Raw genomic sequence first — 19565 nt, forward strand, 5'->3', positions numbered from 1 at the left:
AGGACTTTAGCTGGAAGCATGAAAAGGCTGTTATCCTCTCTTGCCCATCCACTGGAAGAGGACAGGTAACATATTGAAAGAGCTAACACAGACTAACACGGCTGCTACTCTGAAACCTGTCATATTGAAAGAGCGTTACATATGCTTGAAGTAGCCTGCTTTTACAGAAACCATAGCCAAGGACATATATTTGGCAAACTTTCTAAGAGATAGCATTGATAAGTGGCTCCGGCTTGGATCTGCCCTATTTGAGATCTGGATTCCCAACTTGTGTGAACTGTGATGACTTGTTCAGTAATAACTTGTGAAGTTCACAGAACTGTTAACACCAAGTTGTAGTATTGAACCTACAACTAAGGGTGAAATTTTGGTCCCATTGAAGTCAATGGTAATATGATTCCAGGATTTTCCCTTGGTTCAAGCATTGTACATTTTCCCTTAGGCCAAAGGGTATTTTAATTGGGAGGAAAAAAAGAATATTTATTTTATCTATGTCCTGCCTGGAGTCTCAGCTCTTTGTGCAAACTGCTGAAATGAAATGCCCTGAGATGATTGCTTAGAGTTTTAATGGAATTTTGGTGATGTTTGGCAACAAACCAAAAACAGGCTGTGCCTTGTGAAAAACAGATAGGAAATTGGAATTTTTGGCACCTTGTAACTTGGCCAAATCTAAACAGATTTTCTTGAAGCCAACAAAAGGCTTCTTGTTGACTCCAGGACAATCCACTTGCCAAATTTCAAAGATTTGCTGCAAGTATAAGAGCTCTTCAAAAAGAGGGTGTAAGAATTTTTAATAAAGGAATATAGGATAGAGCCCAAATCTGTCGTTGCTGGTACTCATCATATAATCTTTTGTTTATAAACCTCATCCTATTTCTGCGTGGTGTGATTTAAACAAAAAACAAAACCAACTACATGTTTATTTAATGACCAATTCTTATTTGTATATTTGTTCTTTTTAAAACTTTTGTCTGCTTATTTTAATTTTTAAACTTCTACCTTTTTCTGTTTTTCAACCTTGACATTTTTTTTACCATTTTAAATCCCAATCTGTCTTTTTTTAACCTTTATATTTAGAAGATTTCTTAGACTCTAGCCACAACGGATACTTATCATACCCAGTTTTTATTATCACATGACATACTTAGGGCACCATATCAGTAGATAAATATATCATACTTAATTGACTGAATTTAACAAGAATATTGTTAATATTGGCTGTTTGTATATGGATTTATATAGAATAATATAAATAATGAAGAATATTTTTGAAGTTTAAAACAGACGTGAAAGTTATAGATGTTAAATAATGTTAAGACCTGTTTAAAACTTGAAAAGGGTTGTAGGCACAAGTAGAGAGATTCAAAACTGAACATTGCAGGCATATACTGAATATTGTATTCGGTTTTCAGCATTTTCAGAACGATTATTAAAGTTGTTGACAATGCATTTAAATTATGAAATAGCCTTTTTTGTTAGAGAGGTCTTTCTGGGAGTTAGTTTAATGGAAGAATTGACTTTGTAGAACATTTGCAGGCATGTTATAAATTCAAAAATGTGCTTCTTTTTAGGGCCCTTTCATTCCTGGGGATGAGTTTATGTTTTGCCTTGATGTTCATTTGCTCTTGGTACTATGCTTTGATTGCCATGCTAATTGCAGGATGTATTTACAAGTACATAGAATATAGAGGGTAAGATGATGTATTTTATTCCTTTGTTATATTTAATTTCTTTTTTTATTGGGGAATTAATACCAGGAAAATTTGAAATGTTATGTTTGAATGTTAATGTCAAGTAGCAAGCTTTAAAAAGTGACATAGTCTTGAAGCCCTAAAATTCCACCTGTTCTGCAAATTTCAAAGAAAATGACATACTTGAGTATGTATGAAAAAGACACTCCTTTCTGCAAGATGCTCTGTATCTGTTTATACAAACACATAATGCACAGAAAAGCCAGAAAATTATTTGATGTCTGGGAAAATGTCTTGCAGAGAGAGACTTGAGTTCATTTTTAACTTATCAAAAAGATGAAGAAGTGACTTAATTGGGGTGAATATGTACCCTTATGCAGAAAAAAACACCAGGTATTAAAGACAAAAAAAGAGCCAATGTCTTGAATTTGAAGACAGACAAATTAAAAAATTTTAATTAGGCACAAGTTTTTAACAGTGAGAGTGATTAAATATTGAAACTACTATGGGACGTGGTGGAACAATTGATTGTCATCCTCTTTATAACAGCCCTTAACATATTTGACGACTCTTATCAGGTCCCCTCTTAGTCTTCTTCTTTCGAGACTAAACATGCCCTGTTTTTTAAAGTTTTCCTCGTATGTCAGTTTTTCTAAACCTTTTATTATTTTTGTTGCTCTCCTATGGACTCTCCCCAATTTGTCCACATATTTCTTAAAGTGTGTCACTCAGAGCTGGACACAATACTCTGGCCGGGCAAGGCCTTACCATTGCTGAGTGGAGCAGGACAGTTACCTCCCGTGTCTTACATACAACATTACTGTAAATATACCTCAGAATGGTATTAGCTTTTTTGGCAGTTGCATTACATTGTTGACTCATATTCAATTTGTGATCCCTATAATGCCCAGATCCTTTTCAACACTACTACTGCCTAGCTAGTTATTCCCCATTTTGTATTAGTGCATTTGATTTTTCCTTTCTAAATGTAGTACTTTCCACTTGTCTTTATTGAATTTCACTTTGAGGATTTCAGACCAGTTCTCCAGTTTCGCAAGGTCCTTGTGAATAAACGTAAAGCACTCCAAAAATGACCTCAAATAGTGTTGCCAGATCTAAATTGTAGTAACACCTTGAAATAACCATATAACTATGATGATGAATTTTGGTATTTGTGGTGTCAGATAAACTGACTATTAAAGACCCATATGATTTTTTTCATATTTTTGTTTCATCTTGGTAAATGTGCAAGGCAAAGCTATCATTTTGTTAACTTGGGTTCCTTAACTGAGCATTTCCATCCCTTAACATGTTTGGTTTTCTTTTAAATTAAATCTTGTGGAAGCAAAGAAAGAGCTGTCATGCATTGCATCCCCTTCCTGTCAGTTCTTTCTCTGCTTCCACAATGTGCAAGGCATTTTGTTAACTTAGGTTCCTTAACTGAGCATTTCCATCCCTTAACATGTTTGGTTTTCTTTTAAATTAAATCTTAACTGGATTTATAAAGCTTGTTTCAGGAATAATGATAAGATCCCTGTAATTTTTTACCCTAAATTATATATATGCACTCTCAACCTTAACTCTATTTTAACAAAAGTTTTGTGTTGAAATTTTCCTTTTAAAAAAACAAAACAAAACAAGAATCTCATTTATGATCAATAAACAGATCCAGAGGGACAGCTATAATAAGATGATTAAATGTTTTGAAGATTTATAGATATATACTATCAGTATTAGATTCCTTGGGTAGGGGTTCAATAGGGGAAGAGGGGGCGGAGTTAGGGTGGGGACTTTGGGGCAGGGCTGGAGTTGGGCGGGGGCGGGGCTGGGGGGCGCGAGCACCCACCGGCGCAGAAAAAAGTTGGCGCCTGTGATAAAAAGTCAAATGTGTGCAACGTGCTACATAGGCCAATGAATGATCAAAGGCCAATCCACGTCTGCTCCAGAGTTCCACTTGTTGCAGCTAAGTGGGAGAGGTGGGGGATGGGAAACAATACCCTAAACTGCCAGAGTTACTCTAGAATCTAAACTGTACCTGACTGCAGTGGCTCAGAAGGAGCCATTCCACAGTGAGTGATTGCCAGAGATTGTTGTACTCCAGCCATGTTGTCTCTTTCCCTTAATATATGGAGAGGGTGGCCCAGAGTAATGGAACGGAGCTGGAGCACAGGCCAGGATATTACAATCTAAGACCCCAAGCCTTACACAATGTAACACACACAAGTAGTTACATTTAGTTCAATGGGACTACTTATGTATAAATGAGGGATGGGATGTGGAATACAATAAAAAGCAAGCGATATAGAAGTGAAATTGTTGATTCCATGATTGTTTATTTTCCCAGCTCCTCTGGTATAACTTCATAACTCATGAGTTGGGCGTCCCAAATTCATTACCAATAAAACCTTGCAATTGCACTATAGGATGATATATTTTCTAGATATATATGCACTCCAATCGTTCACTTTTAATAAGGAACCACATGGGGTCATATGGATACTTGCAAGTTGAAAACATTTGCTGGGATCATCTGCCTGTCAAAATGTCATTCCCCATTTTTATCACCTAAAAGAGATGCCAAGTTAAAAATCACACTTCTAACCAAAATTTTATATCTATTATTTTAAATCGTAGTACCTATACTTATGATAGCTGACAGAAAGTAAAGTAAATGTTTTACTATTTTTTCAGTTTACTCTGTGTATATGACAGCACTTGTCTGTTGTGAGTTTCACAGTGTTGCTCCATAGTCAGTCAGTTATTCTTGTTGATTATGTGGATATTGTACCACTAATCAGTAAGAAGGAAATTTACAGAAAAATAAAATAAAATGTGATTCATAAAACTATACAAATTATTAGAGGGGCAGGCAAAGTACCAGGAACTATTTTAAGACTCATTTTTAAATTTAACTAGATTTCAGGTTAAAAGTACACTTTATTTGGGGGGGGGGGTGTTAATTCATTTTTTGCAAAAAAGGATTTAAAAATACAATTTAATGCATCCATATCTTAGATTCTTTTTTGAGTATGGTCAGTTTAGATCCCTCTGAAGGTTGGAGGTACTGCAGAGCTTCAGAGGTGCTCATATGCCCCATATTGAATTTTTTGCCTAGCAGTGTCTGGTGGGGCCATGAATATACCCTTAAGCCTCCTTATGCGCCCATGTGAAGATATAAAAGGGGGAGCAACTGTCACCCTCACTCAGTTTCCTCTTACTGACCATGGCAAGAAGATGGGACCAACCCCTTTCTAACTTTTAAAACTTACTATGGTGAAGAATCTTCACCCCTTCTTCTTCTTAATTTCTTTGTTTATTTTTCCTTTGGGCTTTCCTTCCCCCTCCCCGCCCCCAAAACCCTCAAGAAAGAAAGAAAGAAAGAAAGAAAGACGTTAGGATAGATGGGAGAGACCAACTGTACTGTGGGGTGAGGTGTTTCACTCCAACCATTAACTATGACAGACTCTAAACTCATTGGTGTAAACCCTGTCCTTCCTGCAAAAGACTAATAAACATCATAGACTAGCTAGGGAAGAATCCATCAATGATAAGTGTGCTATTTGCAATTTCTTTTTTTCTTGCCTGGAAGTCCTGAGATGCGAGCCTCAAGCTACACTTCTTGGAGCAATCCACAATAGTAGCTTCTATGACACCAGTTATTGATTACTTCAAGGCACGTCAGGAGTTATTATTGAGGGTAGCAGATACATTGGACATTGAAAGGAGGTGATCCAAGGAAACACACAAGTTATTCAACATTCTCAGCTCCTTGGCACTCACAAGTATCGCCCTCCCAATCAACAATCCTAATTCTGGCAAAAGGTCTGTGGCACACTCTAGCTTCATTCCACCCGACTTCAGAGCTATCAGGTTCCACCCAAAGTACGTCTATGTCCATCCAGCATCAGCATCATTTGTCATTTCTGACGTCTGGGAGAAAACCATATCCAGCAAGGAGACAAGAACCCTAAGAAGCTGGATGTTTTTGGCTGGAAGGCCTATTCCTGGGTATACCTCCAATTTCTCATTGCAAACTGTGTTCACAAAATACGGCTTTCTGATGTGGGGGAGGGTGGCACCCTTTCTATTTGGGCTCAATCAGCACTGCAGAAAGAGCTGAGGGATACCATCAAAGAGAGCCAAATGGTAGCCAGAATGGCATTACAAATTGCAATGGACAGATTTGCTACAGCTGCCCGCTTGATGTCCACAGCAGTCACCATGCACCAAGCCTTCTTGCTTCAGGCATCCAGGTTACGAAGGCAGGTCCAAGCCACAGTTGAGTACTTACCCTTTGACAGTAAGGCCCTTTTTGGTACAAGAACAGATAAGGCACTACATTCCCTCAAAGATTCCAGGGCAACACTCAGATCCTTGGCATTTACACCTTGGCACGATACCACAAGCCTTTCCTGTACCAGGCACACCACAGGCAGAGTATGCTGTCATTCTCTGACAATCGCCAGCCCAAGTATCTGCCTACAAAACAATCACAATACTCTTGGAGATGTCCATCATCTTCTCTTCCACCCCGCACCAGCCTCCCTCCCAGAAGTAGTAGGTTTGATGAGATGATCAAGAGCCCCACAAAGACCCCTCCGGAGAAGACATTCAGGAAGCACCTCATCCGTTTCCACCTTGTATGGACAGACATTACAGTCAACAAAAGGGTCTTGGACAATGTTACCCTCGGCTACATCATTCATTTAGTTCCGTGCCCCCTACTCATTCCTGTTCCCCATACCTCTTCAGGGACCCTTCTCTTGAGAGCCTTTTACAGACAAAAGTGGCCTTGTTGCTTTGTCTAGGAGCCATGGAAGAGGTTCCACTGGAGTAAAGGGGAAGGGGTTTCTATTTCTAATATTTCTTGATCCTAAAGAAGAAAAGACCCGAAAAGACTGAAAAAGTACGTACATTGCCTTAGATTAGAATGGTAATGTTCTCCTCCTCTATCCCATCTCTCCAAGCTCAGGACTGGTTTGTGGGTTTCATTTTACAGGATTTGTAATTTTACATCACTATTCACCTGGCCCACAGGAAGTACTTAAGAATCACAGTGGGACAAACCATTATCAATACCAGGTACTTCCCTTTGGATTCCCCATTACTCTGAGAGTCTTCATGAAAGGTGTGGCAGCACATCTAAGGAGGTAAAGCATCCACATCTACCCTCATCTCAGCGATTGGTTATCAGAGGCAGATCACATCAGGAAGATCTGACTGACCTTAACTGTGCCCTTTCCCTGTTCACCTAAGTAGGCCTACTGATCAGCTACTAAAAGTTCTGTGTAATCCCATCACAGATGATAGAATTTATAGTAGGCAGGATAAATTCTACAGTAGCAAGAGATTATCTACCTCAAAACAGATTCTTCACATTCCACTCACTACTGAACATGGTGATTTCCTACCCCATGATGGTACAAACCCAAGATCTTATGTCCATGTATACATATGTGGCACCGCTTGCCAGAATTCATCTGAAACTGTTACAGCTCTGGCTCAGATTCATCGACTCCCCTGCAAAGCATAAAATAAGAAAATAGTTGTAGTTCCACTCCATATTTTCACAATAATATAGTAGCTACTTCACAACAAAATTCAGAAAGAGGTCTCATTCATGACCCCATCACCATCTAGAGCACTTGACACAGCTGAATCTGGCAGAGGTTGGGGAGCTGACTTGGTCCCCAGAAGAAATGAAATTACATATAAACATCTTAGAACCCATGTTTATCAGCATGGTGTGCATGGCATTCCTCCCCATCCTGTGGTGCTCAGTAGTGCAGATACTGACAAACAATATATCCACAATGAAATACATAAATAAAGGGGTGCATGTCTTCCTTCCACCCTCCCCCCTGAGGAAGCCATCAGGTGATGGAGTTTTTGCTCCCTACATGGCATAACTCTGACAGACCTGAACCTTCCTGGGGACAATAACCTGGGGGACTTCCTAAGCAGGCAGTCCATTACTGAAAACAAGTGGTTACCAGTGTTCCCGCTAATTTTTCCCACGCATTTGCGGAATGAATTTTGTTATGTGCACCAATGTGGAGGTGATGTGACACACATCACCTCCACATTGGTGCACATAACAAAATTTGAGTGGTGGGAGGAGGGGGGACAAGGGTTTCGGAGTGTGAGAGGGGACTCAGGGCTGGGACAGAGGGTTGGGGTGTGGGGGTGTGGGCTCTGGGGTGGGTCCTGGGACGAGGGGCTCAGGGCTGGGGCAGAGGGTGGAGGTGGGGGAATGAGGGCTCCAGCTGGGGATGCGGGCTCTGGGATGGTGAAGAGGATGAAGGGTTTGGGGTGAAGGCTTCCCCGGGGCTACAGCAGGGAGAGAGGACTCCCCCCAGCTTTCTCTCCATGCAACAGCACCTGGGCTGGGGGGGAGAGGTACTTCTCCTTGCTGCGGCAGGTCCGGGGCTGGGGTCGGGGGAGGGGCACCTCTCCCCTGGCCGTAGCAGGGCTGGGCTGGGACTAGGTCATGGTTGGGGGAGGGGCGCCTCTCCATCCAGCCGTGGCAGGTCCAGGCTGGGCTGGATTGGGGCTGGCAGGGAGAAGCGTCTCTCCCTGCTGCAGCCCTGAGCGCCTGCGCGGCACTTAATAGGCTGCTGCATGGCCACGCAGCTTAGAGGGAACTTAGGTGGTTACTACTGAAATCTATCACCGACTCTGTATTTTACCACCAGGCAGTGAGGTGATAGACCTGCTTGCCACCCTGGACAACGCCAAATGTCCGAATTCTGTTCCATGCTTTCCTTCTATAGTAGAACCAGGTCTTCTTTGTTCCTTCCCACCAAGTCCCACTGTCCACAGGGTGATCACCTAAGCAAGATGAGATCAGATGAGGCTCATCCTCATAGCCCCCTATTGGCCAAGGCAGCTGTGGCTAGTAGACCTCCTGCATATGTCTGTGTGACCTAAGTCAGTGTCACAAAATGCTCCCAGAATTAGGGCCAGGTATTCTACCCTAGACCCAAAATCACTGCAACTGATGTCTCAAATATTTCCTAACTGTGTGCCATGGAAAAGGACTGATTCTTGCACCTTTGGGAGATACTAGCTCAGAGCAGAAAACTGTTCAGAAAGAAAACCTATTCCTGTAAGTGTGAGAAGTTCTTAAGGTGGGGGGCTTGCAGGCTGATATTAAAACATTCTGGAGTCTTTTTCAGTTCAGTTAAGATCCGTCTGGCAGCAATATTGATGTGCCATCCACCAGTAAAGTCATTCTCAATATTCTTCCTTCTAATGGTACTCAAGTTTCTTGTCCACCAGTCAGGGACGGTACTCCAATGTGGCACCTCAATTTTTTCCTTCAAAGACTTATGGATCTCCCTTTTGAGCCTCTGCAAAAAGCTCCATCCACCATCTTCCTTTTAAAACAGTATTCTTGGTGGCTGTCACTTTGACCAGAAGAATAAGGGGGCTGCAAGCACTTGTGGCAGATCCTCCATACATCTTATTTCACAGAGATAAGTGGTCCTGAGACCTCATACAAAATTCCTCCCAAAGGTGATATCAGAGTTCCACTTAAATCAATCCATCAACTTACCTATGTTCATTCCAAGACCACACTCTATGCAAGGGGAGAAGAAACCCCACACTCTGGACATGTCTAGGTCCCTTCAGTACTATACTGATAGGATCAAATCTTTCAGATAATCTTCACATCGGTTACCTGCTATAGCTGGCCGATCCAAATGTCAAGCAAACTCATCCCAGAAACTTTCAGAATGGATAAAACATCTCTCCTTTTGCTACCAGATGCTGCTATACCCCTCCTGCTGGCTCTTACAGCTAAATTCACCAGAGCTGAGATGGCATCCACAGCATGTTTTCATAACATAATATCCTAAATTTGCAAAGGTCCTGCTTATGTTTGTCAAGTGGTATACACTGGACTTGGTAGCCAGATCAGACACAAAGTTTGGAAGAGTTGTATTCCTTTCTTTGTTCAACTGATGCAGCTGATTGTCCTCATTCCCACCATCCTGGAGGGTTACTGTTTGCTAGGCATCTATACTGGGATCCACACTAATACTAAGGGTGCATGTACACTTGGAGCTTGCATAAACATACCCATGCTGCTCTGTTCCAGCTAGCAGAACTAACTTGGGTGTGTCTATTTGAGTTTGCTATCTCACTCCCAGGCCTAATTGTAGACATAGCCATATATGAAGAAGAAAGAACACTTACTTACCCTAACACTTACAGTAGGTTCTTTAAGCTGCGATAATCTGTGCAGATCCCATGACCAGCGGCAGCTCCAGGCACCAGCGCTCCAAGTGTGTGCCTGGGGCAGCCTGCCGGTCCCTGTGAGGGCGGCAGTCAGGCAGCCTTTGGCAGCACGCCTGTGGGAGGTCCGCCGGTCCCGCGGATTCGGCGGCAATTCGGTGTCGGGTACGCCGAAGCCGCGGGACCGGTGGACCTCCCGCAGGCAAGCCGCCGAATCCGTGGGACTGGGGACCTCCCGCAGGCATGCCACCAAAAGCAGCCTGCCTGCTGTGCTTGGGGCGGCAAAAAAGCTAGAGCTGCCCCTGCCCATCACCTGCCATCCAAACTACTCTTGGAGTCCTCAGCTGCATAGGCTTTCAGTTGAGAGAACTGAGGGAGGGTCAGGGCCAGTCCACCCTTTGTTCCCTTGCATGGGAGCACAAGCAGATACAGCGTGTATGCATGGCTGCATTGGACACTGCCAGGTAAAGTATTTCAAGCTTGCATGCCTAGGTTGTATGCACACCTACAGTGGAATCCATATTAACTACAACATCACAAAGAACTAGTTATTATAGAGTAAATGAGTTCTTTATGTTCACTAATGAGCCCAGACATGACTGTGTTAATATAAAGTCTTCTAAGTGTATAAAGAGAGAGAATCCAAAAAAGGAAATACATGACTCTCTAAATCAAACATTCATGAGTTCCAAGAAACCATCAATTACAAAGGCTCATTACATATTTTTTTTAATTTTCCTTCATACTGTTATCTGCTAATTATTAAATCAATTTCCAAATCATTAGATGAAAAATCCTTATTTTTTCTATTCTTTTTCTTGCTGATCTTCAAAAAAGTATGCCATTTGGTCAAACAAAAAATATACAAATGATTCTTACCTGTGACTAGGCACCATTGAACACAAAGAAGCTTGTAAATTGTCTTGCATTAATCTAAGTTTTCGAAATAATGAGATGAACATAACATTCATGATCACATGTGGATTTTGTGATATCTGGAAAATATTTTGTGCTACTCAAAATCTGGTTATTAATGGAGTAACTCTGATATTCAGTCAGTCTGTGAACAAAATTAATCAAAAGTGTGCATTCTTATGCATAGAGAATCCTGTAGTCTAGAAGTCATGACTGATGGATTCACCAAGACCATAGAGGCAGCTGATATGTTCAGTTTTTGGTTCCAGAACTTCTTCCTCCTTCTCTGTTACATCTGCTCAGCAAGCGCATCACAATTTTTTTGCTGCCTCTGTAAATAGCTGCTCTGAGCTCTCCAGGCCTTAGACCTTGGGCTGTGAGGGCAGTCTTCGCTTTTTTCCCTGTTCTTCCTCTACTCCCTTACCCATAATATTAACATGACACCCATTAAATTAAAACTGGCTAACTGATAGTTCTCAAAATATAATTTTAAACAGGAAATAATCATTAAGTGGGTATGTTTCTAGTGAAATGCCTCAGGAATTGATTCTTGGCCCTATGCTATTTAACACATTATATCAATGACCTGGAGGATAACATAAAATCATCACGGATAAAGTTTGCATATGATACAAAGATCATATAACTGGTAAACAATGAAGAGGACAGGTCACTGATTCAGAGTGATCTGAATTGTTTGGTAAACTGGCCTCAAGCAAAAAATATGCATTTTAATGGTAAATGTAAATACATACATTTAAGAACAAAGAAGGTAGGCCATACTAACAGAATGGGGAACTGTATCCTGGGAAGCAGTGATTCTGAAAAAGATTTGGGGGTTATAGTGGATAATCAGCTAAGCATGTGCTCCCGGTGTGATGCTGTGGCCAAAAGGGCTAGATCCTTGAATGCATAGACAGGATACTATCAAGTAGTAGTAGAGAGGTTATTTTACTTCTGTATTTGGCACTAGTGCAAACACTACTGAAATACTGTGTCTGGTTCTGGTGCCAACAATTCAAGGAGGATGTGGAAGAATTGGAGAGAGTTCAGAGAAGAGCTTTGAGAATGATTAAAGGATTAGAAAAACATGTCTTAGAGGGATAGATGCAAGGAACTCAATCTATTTAGCTTAACAAAGCGAAGGTTTAGGGGTGACTTAATTACAGTCTGTAAGTACCTACATGGGGAACAAATTGTTGTTAGTGCGCTCTTCAGTCTAGCAGAGAAAGGTACAACAGAATCCAATGGCTGGAAGTTGAAGCTAGACAAATTCAGACTGGAAATAAGGTGTAAATGTTTAGTAGTCAAAGTAATTAATCATTGGAACAATTTACCAAGGGTTGTGGTGGATTCCCTATCACTGACAATTTTAAAATCAGGATTGTATGTTTTTTTAAAAATATTTGCTCGAGGAATTACTTTCGGAAGGTTCTATGGCCTGTGCTGTACAGAAGGTCAGACTAGATGATCACACAGATCCATTGCCATGCCAGCCATACTGGGTCAGACCAATGGTCCATCTAGCCTAGTATTTGGTCTTCCAACAGTGGTCAATGCCAGATGCCCCAGAGGGAATGAACAGAGCAGGAATCATCAAGTGATCAATTCCCTGTCGCCCATTCCCAGCCTCTGGCAAAATCAGATTTTTTAAAAGAACCATCCCATTAACGAATCAGGCAGAGGAAAGTGATTATTACAACAGAGCCAGCTGAGTATAATTGGACTCATTCATGTTCCAATTCAATCCAGGGAATGGGTGCCAGAAAAAGAAAACGCAACATGCACTAGTTGACACTTGGTGATTCATCAAGGTCTCAGAGCAGTGTCCTCTCCATGGACAACAGATTTATTCAGTCATGACAGTCAACATATTAGATTGTGTTTTTCTAAATAAGCTACATGATATCCATGATCAGCTGTACCCCAGAGAGATAACTTTCTCCTGTCCCAGACAGAGCAAAGTTTCCCGTCTCTACATGTAGTGAGAGACAGAAATTCAAATGAGCAGCCTGGAGCTTGCACCCACAAATATTTTGATGCATGTTAATCTGTTTGGCAGGCTAGTGACTGACCTTCCAGATATCAGGATGTGGAATCCAAGAAAACAAATTATTTCTCATAAAGGTGGCCAGGATCTCTAGTGTATGCCCTCCCACCAAGTCCACTGCTCTCTAGGACCATATAAAAGCTAGGAAGGTGAGAGCAGCAGTGATAAAGTTTATGCCTTTCTGACGAAAAAGACTATGACTCTAAGGACTAATTAATCTTTCACTGGACCTCCCAATGCTTCTGCCTCATAGAGGCCTACTGTTAATAGGACTAAGCAAGTTCCAAAAACAAATATTTGGATGAGGTGATTAACATATGCAAGGACTTTGGAAAGAAGTCAACAGTCCGAACTTATTCTACTAGCTGATTCAAACTACTACATTAAAGCATATGAAACAATCTCAAGTTACTCCAAGAGGATCTTAATGTATGTGTATGAGTGTCCAAGTATAGTCTCAGAAAAGCAGACTTTGACTCCCTCAGGGAACTGATGGGCAGGATCCCCTGGGAGAATAACATGAGGGTTAAAGGAGTCCAGGAGAGCTGGCTGTATTTTAAAGAATCCTTATTTAGGTTGCAGGAACAAACCATCCCGATGTGTAGAAAGAATAGTAAATATGGCAGGCAACCAGCTTGGCTTAACAGTGAAATCCTTGCTGATCTTAAACACAAAAAAGAAACTTACAGGAAGTGGAAGATTGGACAAATGACCAGGGAGGAGTATAAAAATATTGCTCAGGCATGCAGGAGTGAAATCAGGAAGGCCAAATCACACTTGGAGTTGCAGCTACCAAGAGATGTTAAGAGTAACAAGAAGGGTTTCTTCAGGTATGTTAGCAACAAGAAGAAAGTCAACGAAAGTGTGAGCCCCTTACTGAATGAGGGAGGCAACATAGTGACAGAGGATGTGGAAAAAGCTCATGTACTCAATGCGTTTTTTTGCCTCTGTCTTCACGAACAAGGTCAGCTCCCAGACTCCTGCACTGGGCAGCACAGCATGGGGAGGAGGTGACCAGCTCTCTGTGGAGAAAGAAGTGGTTCGGGACTATTTAGAAAAGCTGGACAAGCAAAAGTCCACTGGGCCAGATGCACTGCATCCGAGGGTGATAAAGGAGTTGGCGGATGTGATTGCAGAGCCATTGGCCATTACCTTTGAAAACTCATGGCGATTGGGGGAGGTTCCGGATGACTGGAAAAAGGCTAATGTAGTGCCCATCTTTAAAAAAGGGAAGGAGGAGGATCCGGGGAACTACAGGCCAGTCAGCCTCACCTCAGTCACTGGAAAAATCATGGAGCAGGTCTTCAAGGAATCAATTCTGAAGCACTTAGAGGAGAAGAAAGTGATCAGGAACAGTCAGCATGGATTCACCAAGGTCAACTCATGCCTGACTAACCTAATTGCCTTCTATGAGGAGATAACTGGCTCTGTGGATGAGGGGAAAGCAGTGGACGTGTTATTCTTTTACTTTAGCAAAGCTTTTGATATGGTCTCCCACAGTATTCTTGCCAGCAAGTTAAAGAAGTATGGGCTGGATGAATGGACTATAAGGTGGATAGAAAGCTGGCTAGATCATCGGGCTCAATGGGGAGTGATCAATGGCTCCATGTCTAGTTGGTAGCCGGTATCAAGTGGAGTGCCCCAAGGGTTGGTCCTGGGGCCGTTTTTGTTCAATATCTTCATTAATGATCTGGAGGATGGCATGGACTGCACCCTCAGCAAGATTGCAGATGACACTAAACTGGGAAGAGTGGTAGATACACTAGAGGGTAGGGATCGGATACAGAGGGACCTAGACAAATTAGAGGATTGGGCCAAAAAAAACCTGATGAGGTTCAACAAGGACAAGTGCAGAGTCCTGCACTTGGGACGGAAGAATCCCATGCACTGCTACAGACTAGGGACCAAATGGCTAGGTAGCAGTTCTGCAGAAAATGACCTAGGGGTCACAGTGGACAAGAAGCTGGATATGAGTCAACAGTGTGCCCTTGTTGCCAAGAAGGCTAACGGCATTTTGGGCTGTATAAGTAGGGGCATTGCAAGCAGTTCGAGGGACGTGTTCATTCCCCTCTATTTGACATTGGTGAGGCCTCATCTGGAGTACTGTGTCCAGTTTTGGGCCCCACACTACAAGAAGGATGTGGAAAGATTGGAAGGAGTCCATCGGAGGGTAACAAAAATGATTAGGGGTCTGGAGCACATGACTTATGAGGAGAGGCTGAGGGAACTGGGCTTGTTTAGTCTGCAGAAGAGAAGAATGAGGGGGGATTTGATAGCTGCTTTCAACTACCTGAAAGGAGGTTCCAAAGAGGATGGATCTAGACTGTTCTCAGTGGTACCTGGTGACAGAACAAGGAGTAATAGTCTCAAGTTGCAGTGGGGGAGGTTTAGGTTGGATATTAGGAAAAACTTTTTCACTAGGAGGGTGGTGAAGCACTGGAATGGGAGGTGGTGGAATTTCCTTCCTTGGAGGTTTTTAAGGTCAGGCTTGACAAAGCCCTGGCTGGGATGATTTAGTTGGGGATTGGTCCTGCTTTGAGCAAGGGGTTGAACTAGATGACCTCCTGAGGTCCCTTCCAACCCTGATATTCTATGATTCTATGATTCTCTGTATTACCTCAGCATGTTCTGGAAACAGTTTTCTACAAATCCTGACATTGTATGTTTTCTTAGGGTGACAGCATTGATTCCACCCCCACAAGGTAGAAACATTACTGCAGTTGGACCCCTTCCTCGAACTTCCCATACATTAAAGTATTCTGCCTAATAGCTCCTGTTTCTAAACAGGTAAAATTTTGAAGTTGGGAGCTTTCTCTGATCACACCCACTATTATACCTTTAATGCAGACAAGTAGTCCTCACAATTAAAAACAGCATTCATTATCAAAGTAAGGTCAATGATTTGTCTCTGAGAAATAGTCTTCCTTCTGCCAAGCAACAGACCCTGGTCTTTCAGAACACTGACAATCTCATGGGTAGGGAAGACAGGTCTCCTGTAACAAGATTTGGTAGGCACTGACATAGCCATCAGTGCTTAAATTCACCAGATTCCAGATGTTGGGCATCTAATCTTCAACCAGTGCCATTTTTCAACAGAAATCTTCTGTATGACATAGTGTCCTAGTAAGGCACAATGAAGTTATATATTTCACTTTGGTTTTGGATGATTGTAGCTAAATATTAGTCCTGCTTCCATCCTGAAGGCACATGTCTCGGAAATGGCATGGCAACGGATCTGTGGATACTAGCATGATGAGGAATAGGAGTATTTATTGAAACTTACCAGAAAATGTCCTTTCTTTGAATAATAAGATCCACAGGTCCAGCCTAGCCTTCAAATAAAGGATCATCTGCTGTTGAGTAGAAATGGAGACTGATATCTAATGATTCACCCTTCTTTTGTTTAGAGGAAACTGTCCCTAAGTTCTACAGTAAAAGGAACAGATGTAGTTTGGTTTTTTTTTTTGCAAAGTCTAGTGAACATAATCTCCGATTTTCAAAAATATTATCCTAGTAGTGGAAATTGTCTCAACTGTGGTATGAACTTTGGGGGTGGGGGCAGGGCTGACGCCTGGTGCTAGTGACAGACCTCTGATTCTGCCTCCAAGCTGCAAGCTTGCTAAAGTACCTATTGTAATCAAACTATGGATCTTGTTACTCAAAGTAAAAGAATTCACATAAACTTAGATAAATTTTCCTTCTATGAGCCAGTATAAAAATAATCCTCAAGTAGGAGTATATTATCATATATTCCTAAATATTCTAAGACCTGTAAAATTCATGTCTCCTGAAAGAAATATCAGGAAGATTGCAAAACAAAGGTTTGAGTTCTTTAGTAGATTGTCTACATGTCTGTACAGTGTAACAATTGTTGCAAATAATAGCAAACACCTGAGCCTGTAAAGGTGTGATTATATTACTATGATTAATAATATCATATTACTATCTTTTGTTATCTGCTTCTTAAATTTTTCCACAACAGAAACTCTTATCCAGATCAACAAAAGATTAATTTATATTTTGTAAAAATTTCACCATCATAGGTGATACATATAAACTTTATTTTAGGTTAGATTCTGGGAGGACTTTTCTTTGGGGATGAGTGTTGAGGTAAAAAGTATTGATCCTTTAACATGTGGCCTGTAAAATGTGTACCTAATTGGTCTGCTAGAGGTGTCCCAGCGCAATAAGCAAAGAAAATTAACGTCAGTCACTTTGTTTTTCTTTGTTTATTTCTCCAAGGGTACATCTACACTTCAAAGACTAGCCTAGTTCTTCCCAAACTGGTAGCCAGGGCACCCGTGGGGTGCCATGAAAATTTCATAGGGGAAACTATGAGTGTTTTGGGGGGGAAATAATCAATTTGCCTGTTTTTGTTTTTTCTGATTAGGAGACTGTTAAACTAGGCTTAAATCACCTGTGTCTTATCTGTGGATCTGTCTTATGCTGTGACTGCTGCCAGGGCTCGGAGCCTTTCTATGCCTTCTGCTCCTGCAGGTAGCCTCTTGCTGTAGCAGAGGGCACAGAGGCAGTGTGGGCAGCAGCCGCACCAGTGCTAGCAGAAAAGGGATGATGGGATGAGACAGAGGTGTCATCTTTAAAATGGAATATGCTTTACTGAGTGCTAAGCAGAAAAGGTAGAGAAGGAGACAATCAATGACAGTTACATTATGTTTTTATGTTTGGATTTTCATGGCTCAGGATTACTGCAAAAAGTCCACAGCCACACTGTCATTTGTTTTTCAGTGTTAGTAAATGAAAGTCTGAGGCCATGGAAACTACATAGACACTTAGTAATCAAATCCCTGGAATTTGTAAATGAGAGCTGTAACTTTTCTCTGAGGAAATATTCAAGATCCTTGATAAATTCATGGTGGATGAAGATTTTAAGTAGGCTATGTGTGTGAGGCTGTGCAACAATGGAGCAGCAACTGGAAAGAACAGTGGGGCTGCAGCACAAGAAAGTAATTTTATAAAATCCCTGGCAGTAAACATATGCTGCTTTAGTATGCTATGCAAAGCAGTGGGCTCAGCTTCTGTTTCACAGTGAAGTCAGATGGTTGTCACCTGGGAAAGTGTTAAAATGTGTATTTGAATTGCGTGACAGAATCAGAAAAATCTCCTCCTTGGAAAAACTGATCTTGCAGATCCCATGTGTAATGTGTCCTTGACTACATTAACATACCTGGTGGACATATTTGGCAAAATGAATGCACTGAAACTAACACTTCAAAGTAGGAATACAAATATACTAGTTAAGAAAGAGAAAACTGGTGGAACTGATGAAATAGCTTTGTCATTGGAGTTGCCACATTGAAAAGAGAGTTACTGAGATGCCTACAGGGCAATCCAGCCAATGCAGGTAACAATAGCAGTGAATTTAGCACAATGCAGGCTTCAGAATAGGATAGCAAGCTGAGCATGCATCCAGTGTCTGTACTTGGCTGTACTCAGACTGAAGCCCATGCTGCACTGACTTCACTGTTATTGTTTCCTGTGTGAGTTGGATTCAACCTAGCTATCCCTAAGGAGGCTAGTCCATGCAGTGTAGGCAAACCCTTAGACATGTTTAACAGACTAGGGCTGGTTGGAGAGATAAGGTGGGTGAGGTAATATCTTTGATTGGACCAACTTCTATTGGTGAAAGAGACAAGGTTTCAAGCTTCCACAGAGCTCTTCTTCAGGTTGGAAATTTTCCAACAAAATGCCTGTTTGTCAAACCTCAGATGTGTCATGGAATATCTCCACTGACAGATTTTTAGTGGATCAAAGGTGGAGCTATGATCGAACCCTGCTTGTCAGCTTGCTGGGTTGCTAAGGAATCTGGGTCTTCCAGGACGTATGGCTCCAGGGCAGACAGCCATGTCAGGATGTTAAGGCTCCATGCCATGAGCCTGAAAGTCCTGGGTGCCCTGGCTCTGCAACAGGGATCCTGGAAGCCTGGAGGTTTTGGAATGAGTTCCCAGGGTCTGCAGCTCCAGGGCAGTGCTGCCATATGGACTGCCTTGGGCCAGAGACACCCCTCCAGGGCTTCTAGATTCCCACTAGCTGACCGAAGTGTCAGGAAGTGCTGGGTCCCCAGACAAGGGAAATCTGCATGATAGGATTGCTCCAGAGCCACAGACTCTGGGAGCCACAGCAGCTTCCAAATGCTAATAGCAGTGATGAAGCCAACAAGAACATTAATTTCAATTAGCAGCTGTCAGGGTTGGGGCGCAAATTTTGTTTCATAAACACCTTATGTTGGTGTTTATAAAATGAAATTTTGGGGGGTATTTCTGGTTCTTGGAAAAGTTTAAATAAAATAAGCACGATTTTGTTCTGATTTGGAACAAAACCAAATTTCAAAAAATGAGAAATTTCCTGCAAACTGGAAATCCCATGGTTTGGCCAGTTCTATAGTAGACCACCCATGCACTATGTCTATCATATTATTTATCTTTAACCCTCTTAAAAAGCAGTTATAGTACTCTGAGAAGAATAAAAATATCTGGAGCTTACTGATGCCAAAATAAGAAAAGAACAAGGAACAGTTTTATATACTGAAACAAATTCCCTACAGCAGAAAAATCCACAATATAGCTCAAATTCTGCAATGAATTCCTCACAATTGGGGCCAAAGTAATTTCTGACTAGGGTGACCAGATACACCTCTACCTCGATAGAAC

The 19565-nt window shown here is 41.7% G+C and overlaps 1 protein-coding gene across 4 annotated transcripts in view; it reads left to right on the top strand.

Moving 5' to 3' along the window:
- SLC12A7 (solute carrier family 12 member 7) overlaps positions 1-19565 on the top strand; it is a 354616-nt gene that overhangs the window by 257857 nt on the left and 77194 nt on the right. For all 4 annotated transcript variants that reach the window (XM_065584171.1, XM_065584173.1, XM_065584170.1 and 1 more), the window contains exon 15: positions 1572-1691. In XM_065584171.1, the coding sequence (XP_065440243.1) occupies positions 1572-1691 (120 nt within the window). The remainder of the gene's footprint in view (positions 1-1571; positions 1692-19565) is intronic.

This window comes from Chrysemys picta, chromosome 2 (genome assembly GCF_011386835.1).
Source record: "Chrysemys picta bellii isolate R12L10 chromosome 2, ASM1138683v2, whole genome shotgun sequence".
In the NCBI taxonomy this organism is placed as follows: Eukaryota; Metazoa; Chordata; order Testudines; family Emydidae; genus Chrysemys; species Chrysemys picta.